General features: G+C 32.7%; 1 protein-coding gene and 1 non-coding gene across 7 annotated transcripts in view; both read left to right on the forward strand.

Annotated features, from left to right (window-relative positions):
- nuf (rab11 family-interacting protein nuf) overlaps window positions 1-27,243 on the forward strand; it is a 173,945-nt gene that overhangs the window by 71,050 nt on the left and 75,652 nt on the right. For 2 of the 6 annotated variants that reach the window (XM_072540292.1, XM_072540296.1), the window contains 4 exons: window positions 12,594-12,671; window positions 19,047-19,091; window positions 22,606-22,647; window positions 24,779-24,896. In XM_072540292.1, coding sequence (XP_072396393.1) covers window positions 12,594-12,671; window positions 19,047-19,091; window positions 22,606-22,647; window positions 24,779-24,896 — 283 coding nt within the window. The remainder of the gene's footprint in view (window positions 1-12,593; window positions 12,672-19,046; window positions 19,092-22,605; window positions 22,648-24,778; window positions 24,897-27,243) is intronic. The other 4 variants (XM_072540294.1, XM_072540298.1, XM_072540293.1 and 1 more) reach the window with 3 other exon arrangements.
- Window positions 21,267-21,339, forward strand: TRNAK-CUU (transfer RNA lysine (anticodon CUU)). The gene has a single exon. It is a non-coding gene; the product is annotated as a tRNA-Lys (tRNA).

The raw sequence follows: 27,243 nt of genomic DNA on the forward strand, positions 1-27,243 counted from the left end.
TTATCTTGATTCCGTTGATCGTTTGTAGACGACTTACGTACCTGGTATAGCAGTTTTCACGTTGCGATCTATTGAGACTCGGCCTTCGACTTGGGGATTTGTCTTTTCGTTTAGACTAGGCTCCTGGTATATATTAAAAAATATTGGATCCACTTTGTCTCGATTCCCTTCATGGTAAAAGAACTATGTCATTGTTTGATTGATATTAATTTTATATAAAATTTGCTCCAGATGCACCACATCTAACACTGATATTCTGTGAAATCTTGCTACTCTATAAACCTATCTCATATACATAGAATATATTGTTATATCAATCTCGTGCTTCTGTATAATGTAGTATTATTCAGCAGAATATGTCTAATCACATAATCAAGTCATTAATTACTTAATAATAAAATTTCTGTAACAAATTGAATCTTCTTAATAGGTTCTAACGAACCGCCCCAATTATCCGAAATTAGTCATTTAATAAATCTATTAAAGAAACAGATAGTCCACGTACAATAAAATTAGACAATAGAATATTTTTTTCTAGAAAAAAGTTTTTATCAAGAACGTGTATTTATGTAAAAATATGCCGTACAATGGGTATTTTTGCAAAACAATGTTTTTATTTCAGTAATAAAATATTCATAATTCATAAGTAAATTGAATATTATTATTCGGCGATAAAAATAATGAAATCTTATATACTAAAACGCTAAGCCCTTTTCTTGTCCACCACTTTACTCAAAAACCATATTAGATAATTAAAATATTTTTTCGGAATATTATTAGTATTACGTATGAGATTGTCAAGATATACTTTTGGTACAAAAATTCACTTCCGGTTTTGAGATGACCGGAAGTTAAAATTTACTTTAAGTTTTAGACCCCACAATGTATATATGGATCGAAAGGTCTCGTCGAGACACATCTAAATATGTACTTCCGGTTGCGATCCGACACCGGAAGTGACCCGAAACGCGCATAAAACGTCAAGATAGAGCAAATCTGACAACGGATTCGTGATCAGCATGCAAAATTAACTGCTAAATGATATCCATGTCGACATTTGATGAACTAAAAATTGCATTCCGGTTTTGAGGTCGACTTCCATAATCACTTTTTTTTTACTTGCATTATTATTGATGAATGTTATGTATATTCTTGCTTATATTGTTTGTATTGATCTCTTAATTTTTCTCGCAAAATAAAAATTTCATTTAAAAAACTCGATGTCGAGTTGGTCCGCTAGTTTTAATTAAAACAACATAACTAGTAATACTCATTTGGTTTGACCACTTAAAATTTTCTTCGAGTTTATTTTATGTCCTGATCTTTGGCTGAAAGAATTGGTTTGCATTCTTGTATGCCACCATTTCTCTTGTTCAATCTTGTGTAAATAGTTTCTTCGCCAAACATTATTTCCTGTTTGTCTATCTATTCTACGACAATACACAGTCGTAGTCCTGGAGAAGTTTAGGGATATCAATGGCTTATAGATTACATGATCATCAATCAGCCCTGATTCGTATATTGTTGAACATATACCTCTAGATATTTCCATCTATTTCCAATTGATCGGAATTATTTTTGTTGTCGTCAGTCCGTCGTGTTGGGAGTCTTTCCCGTCTTCGCTTGTCTGCCCATCGTTTACACACAAGACATTTTTTTGACCGCCTGTCATCTTTCATTCTGGCAACATCTCCATATTTGCCTTGTAACATGTTTGATAATGTCTTCCTCTTTAATTCGTTTACAACCTCCTCGTTTCTTAGTATATTTCTCAAGCTTACATCAAGCATTGATATCTCTATTTTACGTTGTGGCCTTCTCAATTTTTCGGCCAATGTTCTTGTGAGATTTATGGATTCTGCTCCAAATGAGAAGACTGCTAGAACACACTAGTTGAAAGCTTTTCTTTTTAAATAGAATAGGACATTTTTTTAAACACGTCCCTCATTTTTCCAAATGCATCCCAACCTAAACTTACTCATCCGAGTAGCTGACATCTCTGGTTGTCTCAAGTTAATCTTATTTTGTGACCTAAATACTTTCTTTCCGCAACTTCTATGGGCGATTTCTCGATTTCTATTATATTTAATTTTTTTGCAAGCAGCAGCTCATTACAAATGTAAATATTCAGTACTCTGCAAACAGCAGGTAAAGTGGTCAAACTTAAATCACTTAAAATACTACTCCTCTTAAAATGTAGTTTTAAATATTATTTTTCAAAGAGTCCACTCTGTTCACATATAAATAACAAGACAAACCCATGGACTATATACCTAACAGGTATGAAAAATATGAGTCAGTGTTGGAGAATCAAAAAGGGACAGATTTCTTTTTTAAATAAAATTAATGTTAATGTCTTTGTTTCATACTGCTGTCCAATAGTTATCACTGTAGTGTTCGCTTCCTTTATCAGAAATGGTTATCTCTTAATACAATCTACATACAAAAGTGTAATAATAAAAAACAATGTTTATTCTTTGATTCCCATTGTAAATATACAAAAAACAATGGAATATACCCCATCCCAAAAACATCGAAGATTTTAAACACTTCACTGGCACTGGGTACATGATATGTTGAAAACAAAAATAATAACAAATTTTTCTTGCATTTATCTCCATAGAAAATGTTCAGCTAAAATTAAATTTGCTGTGGCAGAACATAAAAAGGATAAAAAACTTACAGCGAATTATGCTTTCACCACAACTATAAGTTCCAACCATACTTCAAATATTTATTATTTATTTATTTTTTATTTCTTCTTTATGTCTACTGCATACTTTTATTTAAAAATTTCACTACATAGACATTTTGGTTTTCAGGATATATCGCCGGAGTAAAACGCAAAACGCCTCTCTGGGCTGGCCTCCCCCTCACTTAAAAGTTACTTAAAATATTTTTCCTCCGCGTTACTAACTTTCTGCCTTGCGATCTTTGCGGGGGACCTCAGACTCGGAGTTATTTATTTAGCGTGTAAAAAGATCTGCGGCATTCTCTGGCCTATATTGATTGAAAACTTGATTATTGTGTAAAAATTACTATGGGCGAAATAGAGAAAAACGAATTGAAAAACGATAGCAATTGCTATTGCTTTAATCCGAGGAAATTTGGCTGTGTAAATAAACATTTAGATTATGCTTTCTCGTTCGAAATTCTAAACACAATTATTTAAGTGTTTATATTAGGAACTTTATAAGATTTTTTATAATATACATATGGGATTAAAAAAATTCTGCGAGCTTATAGTGTCAGGTCTAGCGTAATCCACAGTAGAAATATCATTTTGAGACGCGCAAGTAAAGAGGGAGATCACTCTATGACTATAAGCAATAACTACTGTAACTGTTCCCACTAGCCAATACATACCAGGCAATCAGACTCAAAATGAAGTTTCCCAAACTTTACCGTGTGGTAGTGTCAATTTTCTTAGTGTAGCCATTTGTGTTCTGTATCCAATTGGTTTATTATGCATTCCAGCAACGTATACTTCGTTTTCCAGGTTTTGTGAGCTATTTATTTCTTTAATATGTCTAGTATTTATAATAAAGTTTTTCTGTTTTAACAAATACACTCATGGACAAAAATATCGAATATTTTGGAATTTTCAAATTTTTGTTTTTTCAAAATAAATTCTGGTCAATCAAGTCATTTATTGTAAAATAGAGTTTATTTTAACAATGTTTACTTAACAATTTTAAGTTTTTATGCGGAGAAAATTGTGAAAACAATAAATGTTTAATATTAGGTAAATAAGGTTATTTTACTCTAAACTTAAATGATAATTTAAATTTCTTAAACAAGCCGTTTTAACTGAAAGAAGTGCATGATCAGTAACGAGTATTCACCCCTCTAGCTCTTATTACTGCTTACATCTTTCTCAGCATGCTTGCAAGTAAATTTTGGACATATCCTTGTGAAATTGCATTCCATTCATCCTGTGCAGCAAGCCTAAGCTGCTCTATCGTATTTGGAACGGGATTTTTTTTGTCGTATGCTGCGTTTTAGGTGATCCCACATGTGCTCTATTGGATTTAAATCCGGGCTAAACGGTGGCCAATCCAATCATCGAATTTGGACCTCATCAAGATAATTACTCACTATGGCAGCGACATGTGGTCGAGCATTATCGTGCATTAACGTGTATCTTTTATATCCAATGTAACCAACATATGACAAAACATGATCTTGCAGGATGTTTTAAACGTAAGAATCACCAGTCATCGGTCCAATCACTTCCACAAGTGCGGTACGTACCTCCCAACTAATACCTTCCCAAAGAATTATGACATCAACTCCAAAACTAACGGTCTTAGCGAGACTGCAGCTGGCGAATCGTTCTCCAACTCTTCTGTAGACGTAGTTTTGACCATTTGGCTTCCATAATAGGATTCTGGTCTCATCAGTAAAAAGAACGTTTTTCCAGTTGTCGATATTCTATTAAATATGTGTTCTTGCAAATTCCAAACGACGAGCTTTATGATTTTAGAGAAGACGTGGAACTTTGGCGGGGCGTCTGGGCTTTAAGTTTGCTTCTTTTGATTTTCGTCTAACTGTTTATGAACTCACATTAACTTGTCTAATATTTAATAGCTCATTTCTGAGATGCATCGATGTCAATGAACGATTTCGTGTAGAATCAAGAACCAAAAAACGGTCATCAATTGCGGTTGTGCACCTTGGGCGTCCTTCACCAGGCCTTCGTATAAAATTTCCTGTTTCGCGGTACCTTTTTAGAGTATTCGAAACTATAGATTCAGTTCTGCTGAGACGTCGTGCGATACCTTTCTGTGCATATCCTTTCTTGTACAAAATTACAATATTATGTGCTACTTGGACTTCATCGCAGTGTCAAATTGGTGGGATACTTGTTTTAAACTTAGTTAAATCAAAACAATATTTAATTAAACTAAATAAATTAAACTAAAAATAGCCGAATTAGTATGATTTTTCCTTTACATGAAGAAGGATTTTTATGATAAAATGTACGAATGACACTAACCACTGAATAAACGTCAAAATAAACATTAAAATAGTTCAAACCAATTAAGTACATCAGCCTACTATATGAGTATTATCAGTAATCTAAAATTATTTTGAAATAATAGTGACTACAAAAAAATTGGAAAATTCCAAAATATTCGATATTTCTATCCATGAGTGTATTAAGAGCAATGTTGAAAAAATCGTAAATGAATTATTCAAATAACTTGGGAGATTCACTGGTTTTAAATTTAATTTTAATGTGGTATAGACAGGAAGTACGGAGTGCGTAAATACACCATAAAACTTGTATAATACGTAAACAATTACTATTATTTTACAGTAACAAGAAAATTATCTTCTTAGACAAGATACCGTGCAAATTCTGTACGGTTTGTTTATAAATGCGATTATATTTAAAATAAAGTATCCAAGACTGTTTTTTTTTTGTAGTTAGGTAGATAATCGATTTTCCAATCAGATCACCAATATCATAAACCAGGGAAATAATGTTTAGGTTGGAGACTTCCACTCCCACGATAAGGCTTAGGTACGTCCGCTACTATAGACTTAACCAGATCTAATTCTTCAGCGATTTTTCGTATTTTTTTACCCTGAAAATATTTTTTAATTACCAATTGACCAAATATAGTAGATATGTGTCGCACTTCCTCTAGCCATTTTTGAATAAATATTTTATCAAAGGTTTTCGTTAGAGTTTTTTTTTACAACTAGCTGTTAAGAAACTTACTACTTATGATAAGTTAATGTCAAAATTATTTATTCTATAAACGGTAACTAGATAATTCCGAACATTTCTGAATATTTCCGAACATTTAGTTTTCACGATATTATGCAATATTTTCATTTATTTTATCGCCAACGCTGCCATTCAAAGTTTATAGAAACCAAGCCATTTTATTACGAATGATGAGTTTAATAATGTATTGTTGATCTCGTTCTTTAATTCAATAAGTAAGGTTGTGAAGATGAACGTTTTCAATAAATTTTTGTTTGTCCAACATTTAGTTGTTAGGGCTCGTAAAATCATGAAGTATATTTATTCGTTTTCTATATTTGACCATTTACATTTGATAAATGCTAGAAATTTATAACATAAACAGTTACTTATATATTTAATGATTATTTGCAAATCATGTTTTTATTTTTATTCTCGTTGTAAAAAACAAACGAGATATGAATAAATAATGATGCACATATCATTTCCGTTACGAGAAGGTATTTTTCAAAATTATTAAACGTAAATATATAAAAATAGTCTCCCGTGGGTGGCAACAATTATATATTTTTAACATCATCCAAAAATGTGTGGCATTTTATAAGAGAAAATATACAACGTAGTGATAGATAAGAAAAATTAGCGATGTAAAAGCCTTTTTCGTGACACTCTTTGATATAGGTATTTTAAAACTACTTTTGATAAATTTGGTGATAATAGTAGGTATGTAATAAACAAAATACGCAAAAGATTAAGCCATTTTTTACTTATAAACAATATATATATATATATATATATATATATATATATATATATATATATATATATATATATATATATATATATATATATATATATAAACAATGTAAGATCGCTATTTCATTTTAAATACTAAAGATAGAGACCGGTAAATGATAAGGAAAAGTGAAACAATTTTATTTTTTTACAAACATTTTTGAAATTTTTTAAATTTTGTGTGCGATTGGGGACAATATCACAAACTAATCTAATGTAACGATTAAAAAGTTTATGTTAAATATTGTAAAATAGGTTTGCAAAAGTACCGCGATTTTAAGCTTATAAACATTTAATATAACTCAGACGCGTCAACATCTGGGAAGTTAATTTTTTTTTTTCTATTAAAAATCTTGGTACTTTTGCACGAGTTTAAAAAAATACCTTGTCCTACGACACTTAAAACCCAACTTGGTCCTTTTAAAAATAATTCGCCGGTGCTTTGTTTATAAACAGTAAGAAATTTCAAAAAATCCATATGAAAGGTTAAAAGTACAAGTTCTGTCAAACGCATTTCAAAACTATTCCTTTAAAAATGAGCGGTCCATGATGTGCCAAAGATGAAGGGTTTAAAACCAAAGCTATTTTACTATTTCAAAAACTGAATTCATAACTTCAAATGTATCAAAGTCTCAATATCTCCTGTTCTATTCAACGAAAATTGAAGTTTTTTTAATTGGAGTATCTCGTTGTATAGATTATAAAAATGCATTTTTAGTTAATTTGTAACTTGTTTATTTAATCCGGTAATTTGTTTAAACAATTTAAAATAAATATTTCCTTTGCGAAACTTCACTTTTCTCTTAAATAAATTTTACAAAAAAATTAATTTTGATTTGAAAATCAAATCTATACGAGTTAATTTTTCTTAAATTATGCTTATTATTTTTACAATTCAGGGTCGGGAAGATCATGCACCGACGCTATATTTATAATGAGGCAAGAGCAAGAGAAATCATTATCACGGATCGCGCAGGGGTGTGAAAAGATAAAAACAAAAGAAACGCATTGTAACGACAGATCGCGCAACCAAACACTACGTGGAGTAGCAAACGCAGTCCCATGCGTGTTTCTTAATAAAATAAACTAAAACTGAATTAAATTAAAATAATCGAATTGAATTAAATTAAAGTAAAAACCATTGCCCTATGCTTAGACGATAAGAAAGCTATGTTTTCTCTCCTCTGTCACTCCTGGAGTGCCACATCCCTTTTTTATTTATAGAAATTCAAGGTACTATTTTGAAGTTCTTCAGTGACAGTTTTTTTCTCTGGAAGCCGTATTTTCTACAACTGTCGTACTGCAGCTAATTTGCGTACTGTACACAAATGCCTTTGGCTATTATACAATTTATACCTGCTATCTCTTTCTCCGCCAACACCCGATAAACCTTTTATGTGTCCCTGGTGTACCCAGAGCTCTTATATCAAGGCCACACCGAACCTTCCCATATCATCAGTAAGTCCTGCGGAAGCTGTCTACTTGTTGCCTTAACATTTTTATTTGTGGGTTCAGAGAACTCACTCGTTTCTGTTTGTTATTTTATGCCATCTCTTTTGTCTCATGTTCATTTTATTCTCGCAAAATGCTGTCAGGCATGGTAGTGCGTTCATATCTTGGCAATGCAATAATCTTCTACCAGCTTAAGCTAAACTTTTCCCCCTGTACTAAGTATACCATAGCTTGGTGTTATAGTTCAGTATTGAGGAGCGCATTAGTTGTAGAACCAATCTCATCTTATACTGAGTCAGTTATCGTGTGGATGTCTGTTGATTGACTGTTTGAGCATGGTGTAGATGTACATACATGTGGGTATGTGTATTTTCTGTTTGGATGTGTATGTGCTCGTTTGTTTATGCATGAGTGTGTGTCATGTTCAGTAAAGAAATCTGCAGTTAATGACATAACTACAGCCCCTATTTTATATTCTCAGTTGATTCACGGGTGTTTATTTGGTTATACTTTATTTACGCCTAACCTATGATTCTATATACCCGTAGGACGTTCCATATTAAATATTGTGACCCGCCGTGTTGGAGATGAGAACCTACCCACCCAGTTTGACCTGTGTGGTGTACTTTTGAGCTCAGATTCACAATCTTAGACGGGCACTACTTGAGTGCCTTTCAATATTTCAAAAAAGTGCAATCTGATAAATTGACACTCCCAGAATTATTTCTGACATTTTTTAACATTCTGCTATGTAAATTAATATCGTTTGAGGTCATTTCAAATACTTAATTTTTTTTCAATATTTAGTGGCCACAGTATAAAGGATCAAAATGTATGTTTTTTTCTTTGGTCCATTATATAGACCACACATTATGGTGAGATGAGTTATTTTTATCTATTGATCACTGTTGAAATCCATCGACCAGGTTACAAACATTGTTTGTTAACATTCCAATACCGTCTGAATCGAAGAACACTTTTTTGTTAAGGAGTAGCCTTCTGAGCATCTATATTCCTTGATAAAACGAAGAACTGCATTTTCTATTTGTTGATATTAAGAAAATCATACGACTGCGTGCCTCTGAATAAGATGTGGAAATACTAGAAACATCTAATATTACCATTGAATTAATAAACGCCTTAGAACGCTGAGCGTTAACTCGGAGGCTGAGATAAAGAACACTGGGATTGCCGCTCAAAAAAATTACTAAACATTGCAGACGTCCATTAATTGTATAGTAAGCAAGCAAAACTCCTGTAATTTGATTGACCAATGTAACAAATGGTGACAAGTGACAAAACACTGAAGATAAAGCTTGTGGATTTTCTAAATGGCTATGACCGTGAAAATATAGATTTAGATAATCCACTACATGTACAACAAAGCTCTCTGACCCAACAGTAAGAACAGAACGACAGATAGAATTCAATTCAAAATTGGATAGCATTCACAAAATAAAAAATAAAAAAAGTAGTGAAGATTCGTCCATAGTTCAAAAAGTCCGTTGTGGAGGTTAGTGAAAGTAAGTTAAAACGAGATAATACCGCACATAAAGGCTGAATAATCATTTACGAATTAAAACTAACGTTCTTAGACTATAGAAAAGTAAAAATCTCACCAGGTACAAAGAGGTACAAAAAGAAGTCAGGTCTAAGAACAGATAATCGAAGGAAGAATGGTTAACGGGGCAATGCAGAGTATGTAGACAGTGCACAACTTGTTAAATATGTATAAGCAAATAAGGCAGACACGTTAAATATAAAAAGAGCAGGAATAACATTCTTATGAATTAATAACAGCAAATTCTTAATAGCACAGAAGAACAATAAATAAAGGAAAACATTGAAAATCTTTTGAGATAACAAGGGTACCTCACACAAGCAACTTGTAGGAACCTAAGGAAAACTTGTAGCCGTGCCGTAGCAAGTATTAAAAATGCAACAGGGCCAGAACCAGATGAGCTAGAGTTAAAGGTTTTGAAACGATTGAAGAAGACGCACCTACCTTATTCCTATTAAGCTTAAGAAGGCTGATACCAAGTATTGCAAAGAGTACAAGACAATAATTAGTCCTCCCAGAATCCAGAGCAACTACTCCCGAATATATACCAAGTGAAAAGAAAATATTGTCAAATATCAGTTTGTGCTTAAAAGTGATTGCGGTACAAAGGAAGCGTTATTTATCTTACAGGTTCTTATACAGAGATGTAGGGACAAATGTAAATATATATGTCTGCTTTGTAGATTACGAGAAAGCATTTGATACTGTTCTATATGAAAAGTTAATTGTTATTTTGATTAATACATGTTATCTGCTAAAAGACAGATCATCAACAACTTTAAAATATGCTAATGGCACAGTTGTGTTAGTAACGGATCAATATGAATTACAGACATTTTCATTATGAGTTTTGTGAGAAAAACAAAAATCTAGCCAACAACTTAATTCTCATCGGGATATATGTAGAAACATTGGAGAGAGTACAATAATTATACAAATATTTAGGTTGTTGGGTGAATGAAAAGTGGGACTTATTTTAGGAAATCAAAATCAGAATAGAGCATGCAAAAACAAGATCCGAGGACTTCTTCTTCTTTTGGTGCCTATTCGTTTCGAATATTGGCGATCATTCTGGCTATAATTATTTTATTAACTGATGCTTTTAATAGATTAGTTGTTGTTGTGGAGAACCATTTCCTCAGGTTTTTTTAACCATGATATTCTTCTTCTCCCAATTCCTCGCTTTCCGAATACTTTGCCTGGAAGGATTATTTTCAGTAATTTGTATTTAGTGTCGTTTCTAATTATGTTTCCGAGATATTCTAACTTTCTCCTTTTAATCGTATACATCACTTCTCTTTCCTTCCCCATTCTTCGTAGTACAAAGTACAGTATCGTTTGTTATCTTCCATATCATCCATTATCCATTTTTCCGTTCCATTATCGTCCGTCCATGATATCCTTAGGATTCTTCTACAGGGTGTTTCAAAAAAAGGTAACCCCGTCTCTAGGGTAGGTAAAAAACTGAAAAATAATTGGGGTTTGCTTAGTAAAAAATTTTTGTAACGCCATTTGTTTTCAAGATACAGGGCGTTGAAGAAAAAAAATTTTACGCATTTTTTGCGATTTTGCCGAAACTACTGGCAACATTGTAATGAAATTTTATACGAATATGTTTTGGAAGCTGATACATCCCATGAATTTGTTTTTATATCTGATTTTCATAGAGGGCGCTAGTTACACGGATCGTACTAAGTATTAGGTAATATAACTTTTTTAAGAGTATAATTATTAATCAAAATTTCAAGTAAACTTAAACATCATTCAACTTTACATGAAAAAGGTACTCTTGGTAAAACTCGATACTGTGTACCGTTTTCGGAATATTTTGATTTGAAAATTATGAAGTAATAATTGATGTTGGTAGTAATGATACGGTTCTAATAGGTATACCTCTAGAGGTTACCTACCCTAGAGACGGGGTTACCTTTTTTTGAAACACCCTGTACATAGCCATATCTCGAAGGCTTTACGTTTTTTCTCCATCGCTTCAGTGAGTGTCCAGGATTCAACTCCGTAGTATAATATCGAGAAGATATAACATCGTAGGAGCCTTACTTTATCTCCAGATTAAGGTTGTAGCTTTTAAAGAGTTTGTCCATGTTGTTGAATGCACTCCTAGCCTTCTTATCCGAGGACTGGGTCCGAGAAAGTCATGAGCGATATTGGGAGAGGATGCCAAAACTAGGAACAAACTGAGAACAGTAACAGGAATGTTGGCCGAGCATGCACCAGTAATTTTTGAATAAAATAGGTATTTAAAATGGAGACCTTAACTGCAGACTCTGCGATAAGGGACCATAAACTGTAAAACATGTATTATACGATTGTGAGGCGCTGGATTACAAAAGACAAAAACTAAATAGGCAGCCAACAGGAGACCCTGGTATATTTAGGACACATCAAGCAAAAGACCTATAAGAACTTCGACCGGGTACAAAAATTCTAGACTGGGTGTAGGAAACAACTATGAGCAGCAAACACAATAAGCATAACGGAGATCTCTTGGATCAGACGGGCCAAGGAAAAATAAGCCAAAATATCATTTAAGCATATGTAAAATGCATTAACTACCAGAGTGTTAAGAATACCCATAAGAATACGTTTATTACGCTGTTATGTTTTCAGCATTATATTCTGTAATGGAAGCATGTACTCTGACTGAAATAACTTCATAAGGTACGTTTTTTTATAGTCTTCGCCTACTTCATTATATAAGTTGTACCACCAACTTTTATCAAAATCACAAGATTTGTCGTTCCATCATTTGTCTCGAGTGATTCGTACTCATATATCTCTTTTAAGAGAAAAAATAATAAAGTATAAAATTTCAACCCCAATTAATTTGATCAAGAAATTTATTTCAAATGTTGATATTCTTGTCTTTGTATTCGCCATACGTTCAACGGGAACGTTCACAAACATTTATATATTTAGCTTCTTACGGCATAGTAAGTTACCGCAAACAAAGTGTATTTCAACTTAACAACATGTTTAAAGTTGTATGTTATGAAAGGACTCGTTATGTTTCGAAAGTATAATGATCGTTTCGTTTTTCTGTTTCAGGGGAAATGAATTAAGGACTGTTAATGGTATTAATCGAAATACATGGTTGCGTACAAGTTTAAGAAGGTCTTCTCCAAGGTAAGTAATTATAAGGAAACATTGAATTGCTGCTAAAAAAGTCAAATAAGAATGCGACAAAAAGTTCGTTTCTTCAAGGGAATTATATACTTTTATATGATTAGATATATTTGGTAAACATTAAATATAATGATTCTTGACAAGATTGCAAGTAAGACATCTGATACTAGTATTAGTTTTTAACAACTGTGTGTTCTACAAATTACTCGTGGCGGTATTTTAACAATGTTACTATAATTTTAGAAAATACTGTTAGACCAGGGGCCTGATTCTAATTGAGATTTCGACTTAAAACATGACGAAATTAATATGGCGACGTCGAAATGCGACTTTGCCAGCCTTGTGGATTTCAGCTGAACTAACCAAACGACGTCACTAATTTTCGATTTATCGAAATTAATTTCAACTTCAAGAAAGTGGTTGAAATTTCATTTCGAGTCGAAATTAATCTGACATGACTGGCTGGACTGGGAGAAGTGAACTTAGGTTCAGTTTAGGTAGGCGGTGTTGTGTTTTGATTCTTGCAAGGAAAACTGAGGCAAAAAGTATTATGTATTAAAAGTATTAAAATATGGCTGCATTTTACGGACATTTGCTGGTTTTGGAGGAATTAGAGAGGATAGATATCCGACGTTCACAACGAAGGATAAGAAGAATGTTACGGGATACCCAAAATCCTTTTTCGCCAAGTGATGCTCAGTTTAGGCAGTAATTCCGTCTTAATAAACAAGCTGCAAATTATTTGATAAGGGTATTAGAAACATATTTGGAGGAGGGTGTTTATGCCTCTAGGATGTCCAAAATGGTTAGGGTAAGTATTACTAAGCTGCAGTAAATTTAAAAATATATTAGAATATAACCACTAAGTCAAATCTTAGTGGTTATATTAACCTTAGTGGTTATAACTTAAGGATCTACCACATCGCCTTTTTTCTTTCCTTGCCATCTTTTCTTTCAATTTAAAATATAATTGAGAATGGCCACTATTTATGATTTAACAACTCAAACAAGAAAAAAAAAAGACGTTCACGGTAACGTTAACAAAACAAACATTCAACAAGCGTAGTGCAGCCAGAAAACTACGAACACAAGTTCTCTGGTGCAGCGTGCAGCCAATAAACAAGAGGGCCAACCCAAATTTTCAGCAGTGTCAAAATGATAAAGTAAATATCCCCAGTTTTAACTACAATCGAAATGAATGAAAATCGCTAGCGATTGCGACTGTCATGGCGTAGTCGCTTTTAAATTTCGACATCAAAATGAAATAGAATCAGGGCCCAGGCGGTCTCAGTTCTAAAACATTCTCATGTAATAGGTAAATCGTATATGATCTTTTTCCTTTAAAGGCTTCAAAATATTATCAGAAATTATAATTTTACTACGGAGACACTTCAAAAGGTGGGCTAAATTTTTTATTAAACAGTTTGTGAACAAAAAATTGAAAACTTCATTTTTCTCCATTTCGTTGCTATATGTCGACAGCTATGCATTTTAGAAAAATTTTGTCAAAAAAGTTTTGCAATTAAATTTCTTACAAGACAAAATTGATTGCAAATTGAAAACATAATTGCTATTGCACAATTCTCAAAAACCATTAAAAAAAGGGTCAAAAATCAATGTTTTCACAAAATAATTTTAATTTTGTAGTTTTCCTTTATAGTTCCTTCTTTCTTCCATCTGTAGTAGTATTTCTTCTGTCATCCATTGTTTTTTAGCCTTTGACCTATGTTGTGTCAAACTTTCTTGAGCTGTTTTCATTAGTATGTTTTTTATATTATTCCACTTTTTATTTATATCCATAATTTTTTTGTTGTCAGTTAGTGTTTTTTGCATATTAACATTCACATTATTTTTCAATTCCTTTTTATTTCAGCGTTTTTTAGCATTCTTATATTAATTTTTGATTCTTATCTTCTGAGTTTAATTCTTTTTAATTCTATTTTCACAACAGCAACTAACGGATTGTGGTCGAGTTAACATCTGCACCAGGATAAGTTATAACTCAGGTTATAGAGTTTTTATATCTGCTGTTTAAAGTATAAAATCTATCTGATTTCTGACAAAGTTTTTCTGGTTTTCTGTATGTGAAGGAAACGCAGGTAGAGGAACTAGACCTCGCACGTAGACAGGTGGCCGCCGAGGAGTTCTCCTCTCCCTCTCTTACATCTCCAATAGTAGGTACGTGCCTCAATCCTACGCCCTTAATGGGGAAAGGACGTATAAGGGTCGCAGCTCGTTCAACCTCACTTTGGTTCTGTGACGGCGTATAAAAGGGGCAAAGTCCACAGAGTAAGAGAGTAACTCATAGATTCTCCGAAAATACAGAGGAAACGGCCAAACATATTGTCTGTAATTCATCTAACAGATCTTTTTAGAACTATACCAGGCAAGAAATATCTCCCCTAAACGGGTAAGAGGCTTTCTTAGAAGCCTAGATTTATTAGACTAAACATGGACGTACGATATACAGAAAATACCTGACAGGTCGCAGTGTCAGGAAACTGATCAACTTCACCCATAGTATTGGCATTCTAGAGATTAACCAGATTAGGACTATGTTTAATAGATATCGGACTATTGACTGTCAATGCTATGTCGAACTGCAGTGCTAACTTGCAGAATATACAAATCTACTTATTTTTTTTAACTAAGCAACTAAACGAATTCAATTTTTTTATTTTTTTGGATTTTGAGAACGATTTACGGACTGGAAGTGATACATGTCATTTTGTGTGTGAACCTGCGGTTAATAACAATTTTAGGATAGTTTATCTGTCATTTTTAATTTAATATTTCCTCTCAGCTTAATTGATATCACTGAATGGTAATTAAATGTATTCATTCAAAAGCATAATATAGAATAACAAAAAAGTGAATGTATACAAGTTTTAGAAAGTTTTGGATCATCTATGTTTTTTATTTATGAGTAGTAAAACATATTTAATCTTATTTTACTATAAAAGTATATTTAATAAGATTTTTAATTTGGTTTACCATGCTTCCAGCCATACAGTAGTCGTCCGCGTTTAATTTGTATTAATCTAATTTTTTATTTAAAGAAAATATAATTTGATTACTTTTTTTTAATACACTAGGCCCTAGGGTGACGAATCTCTAAAAATTAAAATTTATCTATGTAGCTTGACATTTTATTGTGAGTGTTCTTAATTGGATGTTTGCTGGTACGATGACCAATAAATTAATTTAATAATATAAGAGAGAGCAAACGACATGAGCGCACTGCCACATTTGCTAGTGCGCTTCTATAAGAAAAAGTGTAATATTAAAAAATTGGGCACGACACCATCTTTGTGATTTATTTGTTCTTCTCTTATATTGTATTCATTCTAATCATTTTGGGGGTCATAACATGTTATGTTTTTTAATTTCCATATAGAGATATGAGCCCTTTCGTCATTTCAGTCATTTCTATTTTAATTATCAAGTTAGCTAATTTCTTCATCTTTCATCAAGTTCTCGCAAGATTTCTTATATCTCGCAACTATAAAGTTTGCTTTCTCCCTTAGCCTTAGCATATTTAAATTGTTCTCTATTTTAGTTTTAAGTTATTTCTTCTTGATATTTTCTTCCAAAGCCTTGATATCATATCTTTTTATTTTTTCTTCGATCGTATTAGTTTCACCCTAACGTTAAAGTTTCCTGTTAGAGTATTGTGAGCTGAGTAATATTTAAATCAAGGCCTTGTCTCAACAGGTACTTAAAAAACTGGTTATTTGCTTTGTGACTGAAAAATCCCATCCATCATTCAGCCTCAAAAGTCCACTGCTGAATATAGGCCTCTTCCTCGTGTTTCCAACCCCGTTTATCTTGCGGCACTCTCATTAAGTTTTTATGTTGTCTTCTTAAATCGTCATCCCATCGTGTAGGTGGTCGACCGACGCTTCTTTTGTCGTCCCTTGGTCTCCATTCCAATAACCTTTTTTTGTCCATCTCCCATTCGTGATTCTATGTGTCCTGCCCATCTCCATTTTAGTCTGACTCTTAGTTTGGTAGCCGAGGCTTTTGTTAAATTAAGGGTTTCTGCTCCGTAAGCCAATACTGGGACGACGCATTGATCATATACTTTTCTCTTCAGGTATGTAAGCAGCTCAATTTTAAAAGTTTCTCTCAGTTTTCCATATGCTGCGCACCCAAGACCGATTCTTCTCTTCAGTTCATAGGTCTGATTATTCCTACCAATCATAATTGCATGTCCTAGGTATTTATATTTATCTACGAGTTCTACTTCTTGCCCAACAAAACTGATGTTCTGGTTGGGTACCAAATTTGTCATTATTTTTGTTTTCGAAATGTATATACAGTATACTCCCTCTATAACGAACACGGTTATTACGAGGTTTCGCTTATAACGAGGTACATTAGATGTCCCGTGAAATTTCTGTGGAACTATAACCCTCTATAGCGAGGTAAATTTGCTTATAACGAGAGAAAATAAGATTGAAAAACGTGTTTTTTTACGTTTTGGCCCGACCGTAGCTATAAATATATACCCTTTTTAAGTGCCGTCCGCAATAAACTTCTTACAATTTATGATTCTTAGTCGGAAATATACAATTTATGATTCACAAGTGTCATTGTAGGGGGTTGACCATTCACACCTTATAATATAGGTCCTAATAGACAAGATGTGGAAAGTGTTTTAAAGGTTGTCAGAAACGTTATCCAAAGAAAAAACGCAAATGAAGAAGCATAAAACTGTTTCACATCTTTGGAAAATATGATAGATAGAATACTGGACAATTTCAAGCAGTTAAAAATGACAGACTTCTTCCAATTGCAGATGCAGTAGTTTATGTTATTCTTGAAAATACGCTTTATACAGATTTACAGAATACAGATTTTTTGTTTTAATGTATATAATTGACAATAAAAGTAAGCAACTCTTATTTATTTTAATGTATTTCATTGACAATAAAAGTAAACAACTTTTTTTCAAAAGCGCCATTCAAACAATATTTATTAGCATCTTATATTGCTCCGAATGGCTTCACTATAGAAAGTTAATGTTTTAGAAAACTACATATTCATATGTATGCACAGTATTATTGTTGTTGGATATAACGAGATCCGCTTATAACGAGGTAATTAGTCTGCCATTTCAGTTCTCGTTATAGAGGGAGTCTACTGTATTTAAACCTACATTTTCTGTAGCCATAACGAGTTCCTGTACCATCTCCCCTGACTTAATTATTATGACTATATCATTGGCGAAACGTAAGTTGCTTAGATATTTTCTACCTATTTTTATTCCCTTTGTCAGCCAATCCAAATTCTTAAAAGCATGGTCCACCACAGAGTTAAAAAGTGTAAGTGACATAGAGTCTACTTGTCCAACCTCCGTCAACTGTGTTAAAGGCTTTTTGAAAATCGTCATTTCCTCTGAAAATAGTGACCGTGCATTATATGTGGCGATGTAGAGGTTTATCTTTTCGACTCACTTTGAGTAGGGTTGGTTTACAGTGGTCGGGTTTTTGGCATTTAAACACCGTGCTTGCGTTGCATGTTGGTAAGTATTCATATTTATTCGCAAATCGCAAAGGAGTATCTACCCGCTACCCAACTGAAAAATACTTTTCAGTATTTCCTCTTTGTTATCGGCACAAGAACATAGCCTATGGTCTGAAACAGGATTCTTTTCCATAATTTCTTGGTTTTTGTGAATGAGGCTACGCTGTTCTTGTAAACACTTTAACCTTAACAGTCAGTTCTACTACAGTTCCACTCGGTCGTGCTCTCCTAACAGATTCAGCGACCTCGACGAGCATGAAGAGCACCGCTCCTATGACAAACGGTGGAGAGGTCATCAGAATGCTTTTGAGGTAATTGTTTGGTAATGAAATCCGGGAATCATCTTTGAGCAGTCCTTGGCTTGCCCGTCGTTCTTGTTGTTACCCGTTGTTGCCTTACAACAACTCAAGGTCTCACTGCTTCTTGAAGGATTATTAAGATTCTCATATCCGCTCTTTGCCCTCTTATGAGTCTGCACATGTGTTTCTATAATCTGTAAAAATCAGGCTCTATTTTTTCGCGAATTTTTCTTGTTTTTGTGCTTGTATCTTTCAATAATGGATATATGTTATTGCGGATCTTCTTATACTTTTCTTAAGTACCGATGTTCTTTTCGATTTATATTATATTTTTTTCTGGGCAGCATTCTTCTCTTCTGGGTATTTTAATTATATGATTTGATTGTAAAATATATTATTGTTTAATATTGCTTTTTTAACTCTGTATATATGGATAGAATACGGATAGCTCACCAATTGTCTCAAGCTTGTCATTTATTTATAAAAATAATATCACCTTATATATTTTTTACTAAAAATTTTACTAACCAGTTTATTTCTCTTTTAGTAATCCAGATAATCTCGCCAATAGGAGATGTGGTTCTTTTCGACAGTAAGTGTAACACAAAATTATACTAATGATAGAACAGACTCATACTGTAGAGATATATTAATTATGTATTTAATAGCATACTTAAACCTTCTCCTTAAAAACGTCATTTTTTACAAGGAAAAAACTATTAGCATATGTTTATCAGCCAATTATGAATTTAAAATAAAATAATTAAACTAATTAAAAGTTAATAAAGACGTTGGTACTTATTTAGTGTTAATTATTCTGTATGTATATAATACAGTACAAAAAAACACATTCTCTTGTGTTCAGGGATTCGATGTTAGAAGTGGCTATCCTTAATATATTCTTTTTTTTTTCACTGGTGCGTTGTGCGGTTACTTACATTGGTCATCTTCAATAGATCTTTCTGTTTATCGGAGGCCCATTCTTGATTCTATGAGCACTGCTGTATTTATAGTCTGTAGATAGGGTGCTAACCTGGTCCTTTATTCGGACTTGGAACTGGTAGTTACAGCTGATGATCTACTCAATCCGCCCATAACTGCTGCAGGTGGGGTTTTGGGAGTTGAATTAATAATGCAGATGATAGTTGACTTAAAAAGGTGCCCTTTTTTATTGATTATGTTACATCTCTGTCTTCTATATTTTCTTAAGATTTTTCATTGAGTAGATGATTGTTTGTTATTGGCGTAAATTTCTGTTATTTAACTGTTTACTTAATCTAAATGTTAACACGTGTTCACTAGTAATATCCTTCCTTTTATTTCCTTTGTTTTGAGGTTATCATTGGTCATAAGAAAACCTAGATATATGACTTTGTTTTAAGTCGTAGTTCATCACGCTAACGTTTTGGTAAATGTTTGTATCTTAAGCTCTGTTATTTGGTAAGGATTTGTAGCATTTTATTTTCCTGGAAATAATAAAAATCGCAAATATTTCATATCTTTTTGCGTTTCAAAATGTTAGCCTAAACAATCCTCAAGAGTCTCTTTTTAAATGTTGGGGACTGCTTTCAAGGAGATTTATGCTGTCGTGCTCTTCAATTCGTTTTTTCTCTGTTCCGCTTATAGAAATTTTAAAATATCCGCAGAGTTCTGAATAAGTATAGGCAAATGATTGGTTGTTCTTTCTACTACGCAGAGAATAAACGATCCACTTGGGAGATTTCCATTCGATTTTCGTTGAGAATGAAATTGTTACATCGCGTCACTTTTGATCTGAAGCCCGAACCGAGAGAAAGGTTCGTAGATCGCGGCAATATGTACTTGGCCTGTACAAGATCCGAACAATATTAATAGAGTTCCTATAATACCAGTCATTTAAGTACACAGTTTAATAGGCTTATTTAAAGAGATGTAATTAGAAGCTAAACAGAAATCAAATTAAGCGGTTAAAGAAGTCGTCAGTTTTTAACTTTTATTTATAACCTGACTAAGCAGATTGAAACACCTAAGCAGGTTTTATTTTCAAACTTGGAAACATAGCTTTTATATCGCGGACTACGGACTTAGCGGTTGATCGCACAGAGATGTGAAAAAACCAAACCTACAGTAAAGACTGTAAGGACTGTAATGACACATCGCGCGACCACACACTTCGCGTGACCACACACTATGATGGAGTAGTAAACGCAGTCCCATGCGTGTTTATTAATAAAAGAAAATAAAAATAAAATAAAATAAATAATTTAACTAATTAAATGAAAAACCATCGCTCCGTGCTTAGACGATAATAAAGCTGTGCTCGTTTTTTTTCATTTTTTTCATCTGTATTTAGTGCAGTTCAGTGCTTCATTTTTTGTATTGGGTATGTCCCTAATTGTTTTTTACTGTTTCTGAATAACCTTCGTTTTTTATGTACAACATAAAACTTGAAACTTTTTTAAAAGATTATCGTTATTATAAATATTTTTACTAGTTTTATGAGGTCATTGAGGAAAATTAATTTTTAACATTAGATAAAGATGTAATCAGGTATTAATTTGGAATGGACATTTATTTGTAAGATATAAGCGATTATGTCCAGTTAAATTTATGTTACATCCATTTCAGTCTACTTCCATTTCTCAACGACGCTCAGTGACGTCCAACTATGGGCCATGATCTTCTTTAGTTACACTAATTTAGCGCTGATCAACCTGCGGCCCAATATTTTTCTCTTTGTCAAAGTTGGGCTGTTTATCGTCAATAATTTTGACATCCAATTTGTCGAGCTCGGCTAGCTCAGTCGGTGGAGCATGAGACTCTTAATCTAAGGATGGTGGGTTCGAGCCCCACGTTGTGCGCCAATAAGTGTAACATAATTTGGAGTGTAAGAGATATTGGGGATTAAAAGAGAAATGAAGAAATTCAGGTTTAAGTATGTTCACTATGCAAATCGGCACTCAGCTGTTTTGAAGGACACAACGGCGAGCTTTGGGACGTGGGTCTATAAATCTACCATGGGGATATGTATTTAGATCAAAAATAATTGAGAATTGAAAAGTTCAAACTGAAATGGAAGTATACAGAATTTGGTACTAAAAGAAAGGGAAAATATAGTTAATATATACAATTGTATAAATACAATTAATGTTATCATTAATTTCTCTCAATGACCTAGTAAAATTCGTAAAAATATTTGTAGTAAGGATAATATTATAAAAAACTATTAAAAAAATATATAATTAAAATTTACCTTGCTCATTATCATATCACGATATGCAGTGATGATAATTTACACTTCTTATAATTTGCATACAAGTTATATGTATATATTACAAAATATTCAGGATTGTGTTTTAATCTGCTTGGGCAGGTTATAAATAAAAATAAAACTTCTTCTCTTCTGCTCTTAACGCTATTAAAGATGAATCCATTCCGCACTACTATGTGTATTATGAGTATTATGGTATGGATAGTATCAAGTTTTTTCTCTTGGTTTATAACGGAATTGTTAACGGGCAGATTGTGATTTTAGCATTGGATATGATAAAATGTATGACATTTTCCAAGAATAATCAGATATGATCACTTGTCCGATAGAGACTCTTGAGTAACAGTTGATTTCATGTAATGAAAAAAGCCTTCTCAAAAAAAGCCTCAGATAGTACCTTAAAAATACTGATTCACATCAGTAATTTCACATCAGTAATCAGTGATTTGTGAAAACACAATTCTAAATTTATAAGAAAATGATCAATGCAGATATAGCAAATGCGATTAAATTATGAGAATTAATTTCTTTTGTTAATGTAACAACACAGAACATTCCATTCGTTATGAATAGAGCAACTTCTCCCACTTACAAACTTCAATGGCAAATTGAGAGTTTATAATATTGGTTTTATTATCTAAGATGTATTTATCAAAAATTGAAATGTTACAGGGAAACTATGTCAGATAAATGGTTTAATTATAAAAAAAATTGTAAGGTATATGACTACCTTGGCAATCAAATACCTTATAAAAGGTAATCAAGAACCATTCTAGTACATTATTTACTTAAAAAATTGTTATTCTATTCGTCTTTATATTGTCGATAATATTAACTGTAACCTTCTTTGTTTCAGCAATGGACGTCGACAACAACTAGGTTCAAACGCATTAGCCAGGTAAAATAAAATAGATGATATCTACAATAGACTATAAATATATCAGAAGTCCCTAATACTAACATTTTATTTGCATTTTATTGCTTTTTTATGAATATTTCAAATATTTTTCGTTCCTTAACCATTCTCGGTACGCGGCCAGACTAACTGTTTTGCTTTAATATCTTATCTTGCTGTATGTTTTATATCCACTTGATTTGCTGTCCATATTCTAGCTGCAATGCCTGTTTTTTTCCTTCGATGCACATGTATTTAGTTTTTACCATATTTATTTGTAAACCCTATTTTTTATACTTTTTCTATGACGTTTTGTTGATTCATTAATCAACTGATTATCCAAGAAAAAATAGACAGCAGAATCGGGCCAGGTAGGAGAAGGCACTCGTGGCTCCAAATTCTGCGGACATGGCACTATACAGAAGTGCCGTATATCAGAATTGCAAATTTCGCAGCGGACAAGGCTCCTAAAGAACAAGATGAATTTTTCTTTCATATACTCGAGATACTTTTGTAAAAATGAGGAACGTACTTTGCAGCCACACGTCACATGACATATTGCTATATTTTTCAAGTGCTAATGTATGGAGTGGAAGCGTGGACCCTAAGTGAGGCGATGCTTAAACGCTTGGAAGCCTTTGAGTTGTGATTATATATAGGACTACTATGAATAAGCTGGGTCGACAGAGTTAAAAATGAGAGGTCCTTAGACGCCTGAACCAAACTACATAACTAGTCAATAAACTAATTCTCATAAGCGACCTGGACGTTGTCATATTTCTGATTTTGTCACAAACTATCTGCTAATTATCCTATTTCTGTGGTGTAAGAAGTGTTATTATTTCCTTTTTATTGTTACATCGTAGTGCTTTGCTCAGTTTCTAGCATTCTCTGCTACTTACATTCTCTAATGCATGAATTTATTCAATAGTTTCTCCCCCATGTTTCTTTTTTTGCATACTTTTTTCCATACTCTAACGCTTCTCTGTATGCTATTTTATCTTTATTGTTTTGAGAACTTAGGAATTGTTGGTATTTTTCTATATTCTTTAATATCCTTTTCTATTTCTTCGTTCCTATCCTCCTTTTTTGACGTGTCTCAAAATGTTCTAAATGGATGCATAATTTGATCCATTTCTTTCCAGTCATCATCATTTTATCCAGGATCCGCATTTCTTTGAATCTTTGGGTATAATGGTCGCTTTCACACGTGCATCCTGTTGCAACTGATTTCAAAAAATGGTTCAGGCACCATGAACATTTTCACTTCTCTCCTCCTAGCAGATTTATTGCCTCTATAAGATGTTAGGGCAATATGTCTCCGATATACCCAGTTTAGCCGAAGTAACACGGGAAGGCAGGTAAGAGCTGTACAACCAGCTCCAGCAGACAAATGAGCTGCCAATAAGGTTAATGGAAATGTGGAATCAGATTGACCAGAATTAATGTTAAGTAATGCCAACTAGGTGTCAGAACAATTATAAGGATGGTGTCCGAAGTAGCCTTGGGGCTAAATCTAGCGAATAAGGTAGGGATTCAAACTGTAAGTCATGAATTTTGGACATTGCAATAACAGATCTGTGAGCTGGTGCATTGCTTTGATGAAACAACACTTTCTTCTTAGCCATATGCTACAGTTTTTGCTTGATTTCTTGGCTCTAATGTTAGTGTAAGTTTGCATAATACTCACCGTTGATAGTTTTTCCTTTTTCAATATAGTCAATGAAAGTTATTCGACGTGCATCTGAAAAAAGCGTTGCCATAATCTTGTATGCAGATGAAACGGTCTTGGCCATCTATGTCGTTTCTAGCCTTCTTTTTGTTCTCTTTGTGTTAGTCGTTTTTCTGCGGCGTATGTCATTATTCTTCTGATGACTGTGTTGTACATTCAGCTTTACATCTCTTTACCTCTCTCTGCTTAATGTTTATTTTTTTTGCAATTACTTCTGGTGTTGGTGGTTTATTATCGTCACCTGTATCAAATAGGGAACGAACATAGTAGGCCCATGGTTCCATTTTAATTCATACGTTCTAAATAGCACAAATCCGCATTTGTACATTGTTACTAAACGCTTACACCTGTGTCTTGTCTAACAGCTTTTTTCGTAAGCCTGGTTTATTTTCATTTTTCTAGTCAATTGTATCGCAGTTCCAGTTTCAATTCGTCAGGAAGAAGTAGCACTTGCGACACCACTGATGATATGTACTCAGATGCCTCATTGGAAGAAGATGTGTTGGACCTGCATCAAAAGGTAAGCTAATTGTTTTTAATTATATATTTTTTCTCAACAATCATTTTTAATACTAGTACCACCCATAAGTAAAATTACTCAGCAATTTTATTACTATTTATTTATACTTTAAACATTCATTCTTAATTTGTAGTTCTGGGTCAATGAAACTATTCGTAATGTTTTATGGAATATCAAAACGATTTCGTAGTATTTCATTTTGAAGTTAGTTCCCCAGTTCTAACGTACACCCCCAGTTCTATTGTACACCCCACATGTAGGTACATCCCGAGAGGTGAACTTTTTAAGTTTATTCTGTATCTTATAATGATAATTCCATAGGAAATTTGAGATTTCTGCTAATTGTCTAATATAAGTTTTAAAATAAATTTATTAGAATTCTTGTCTTCTTCTTTCTCTCCTTCTTAATATTTTCACAAAAAAAGTTTTGTAGTTTATAATAGTCCCAATTTCTGGTGAGTCACACGTCTTGTTATAATCTTTAAAACTTAAAGGTGGTCCCAGGTCCCATATTATATTCTGTTGTCATCCCAACGATGTTCCTGATGATTTCAATATTATCTATAATACTGTAATTTTTCCGAAAACTTGCTTATTCTGGTGATTGGTACATATCGAATTTATTTGTTAATTTGTTGTTTCTGATCTTAGTTCAAGTTTTATAATATATTTTAACTGTTTTAGTAGTTTATAATCACCAAGTTTCAGTAGCTTAAAAGAAAATTGTCTACACCAGATGATTTATTTTTTTAAGATCTTGCATTGCTGTATTTTAATTCATTGATTTCGATATTTACTCTTATCTGATCTCACATTCTGGTTTTTTTTAGTAATCTCTGGTGTGGGTGGTCTTCTTTTTGTGGATTTGTATATCTCCTAGTATTTGCCATTGGTTCCGTAGTTAGTTTTTCTTTAAGGTATATAATTGATGCGTAGGATTTTATAGGTCGTAAAATTGAAAAGGTATTTTGCTCAGGATTTTTGGTTAAATTTCCCTGTTATTTTAATTTCCAGAATCTACTTAAAGTGTAATATCTCACTAATGTGATTATTTGATTGGGAATTTTTTGTTTTTGTTAATTAAGTGTTGATATAATTTTTATAATTTACGATTTAACTAATTCTTACCCAATAACTAGAAGTTATATAGAAGAAAGATATGCTTGAGAAATTGATACATAATATGTATCATAACGATGTATTGTGTACGTACGAATTCTACATAACTTTAAAAAATAATTTTAGTGTATTATGTGTTGCCTATAATATCTGCGGCGTTGAGTGAAAAGAACCTAATTCCAAGATGTGAACCACAGTATAGACAACGTGAACTTTTCATCAGAGCAAAAACGATCTTCCCACATTTTAATCTCTTTTGTCGATTACAATTATAAATAAATATCTGATTAGTTCTATTGTATGGATCTTTATGTACATACTGATATATTTTTAAATAGTTAACTAAACGGTTGTGTTAGTAACCAAAGCGTCGTGGAATTAAGCAGTTTTAACCTAGCATGTCCTACTTAGTCGATTTGAGCCCAAAACTTTTTTGGTATTTCAACCACTAAGTTAACTTATATGATTTGGATACAACGCTTTATTGGAAATCTTTCTATGAAAACCACTTTACATAGGTTTAATTAGCTATTTTGGGTTCTAGACTTTTATAAAAAAATACACGTTTAAAATTTTGAACTTTTTTTAATATGCATAGAGTAAAACATACAACAGGATTTTGTTTGAAATAGAATAAAAAACTTGTTTTTTTTTGATACATGTTAAAAATACAAAAACCATTAAAAAATAGCAATGGTTTTTTAATCTTTAAACAAAAAAAAAGGAAAATTACGAGTATGCAGTACATACTCGTAATTGAGAGATTGTACATAAATAAATCAGGTTTCTGTGTAAAATAAAATAAAAAAAATACATGGATAATAAATAACTAACTGACCTATTCATAATCGTCTTCTAAACCAGGATCAATATCCCTACATCACTCGTAATTAAATTTTCATAGAATTGTCTGCACACTGGTGGAGTTAGAACTAAGAGATCTAATAGATCCTCTTTTTCTTTCGCCATTGGAGTGGGTTGATCATACATTTTTGTCAACTGAGTGATTGTCATAATGTCCGGGGAATTATATTTCTCAAAAAATTGCTTGTTTAAAAGGTTGTTCTTCCTTAAAATTGTTTTTAAAATACATAATGCCACTTTATGCCACTCAATCATTTTAGAGTCGTTTAACCTTTTGGTTGTTATATACTGCCTTTTTATAGTCCACAAGGAATCTACGTTCCTGTATTTGGCTGTATACCATATATTAAAAAATTAATTAAAA

This window comes from Diabrotica undecimpunctata, chromosome 8 (assembly GCF_040954645.1).
Source record: "Diabrotica undecimpunctata isolate CICGRU chromosome 8, icDiaUnde3, whole genome shotgun sequence".
Lineage (NCBI taxonomy): Eukaryota > Metazoa > Arthropoda > Insecta > Coleoptera > Chrysomelidae > Diabrotica > Diabrotica undecimpunctata.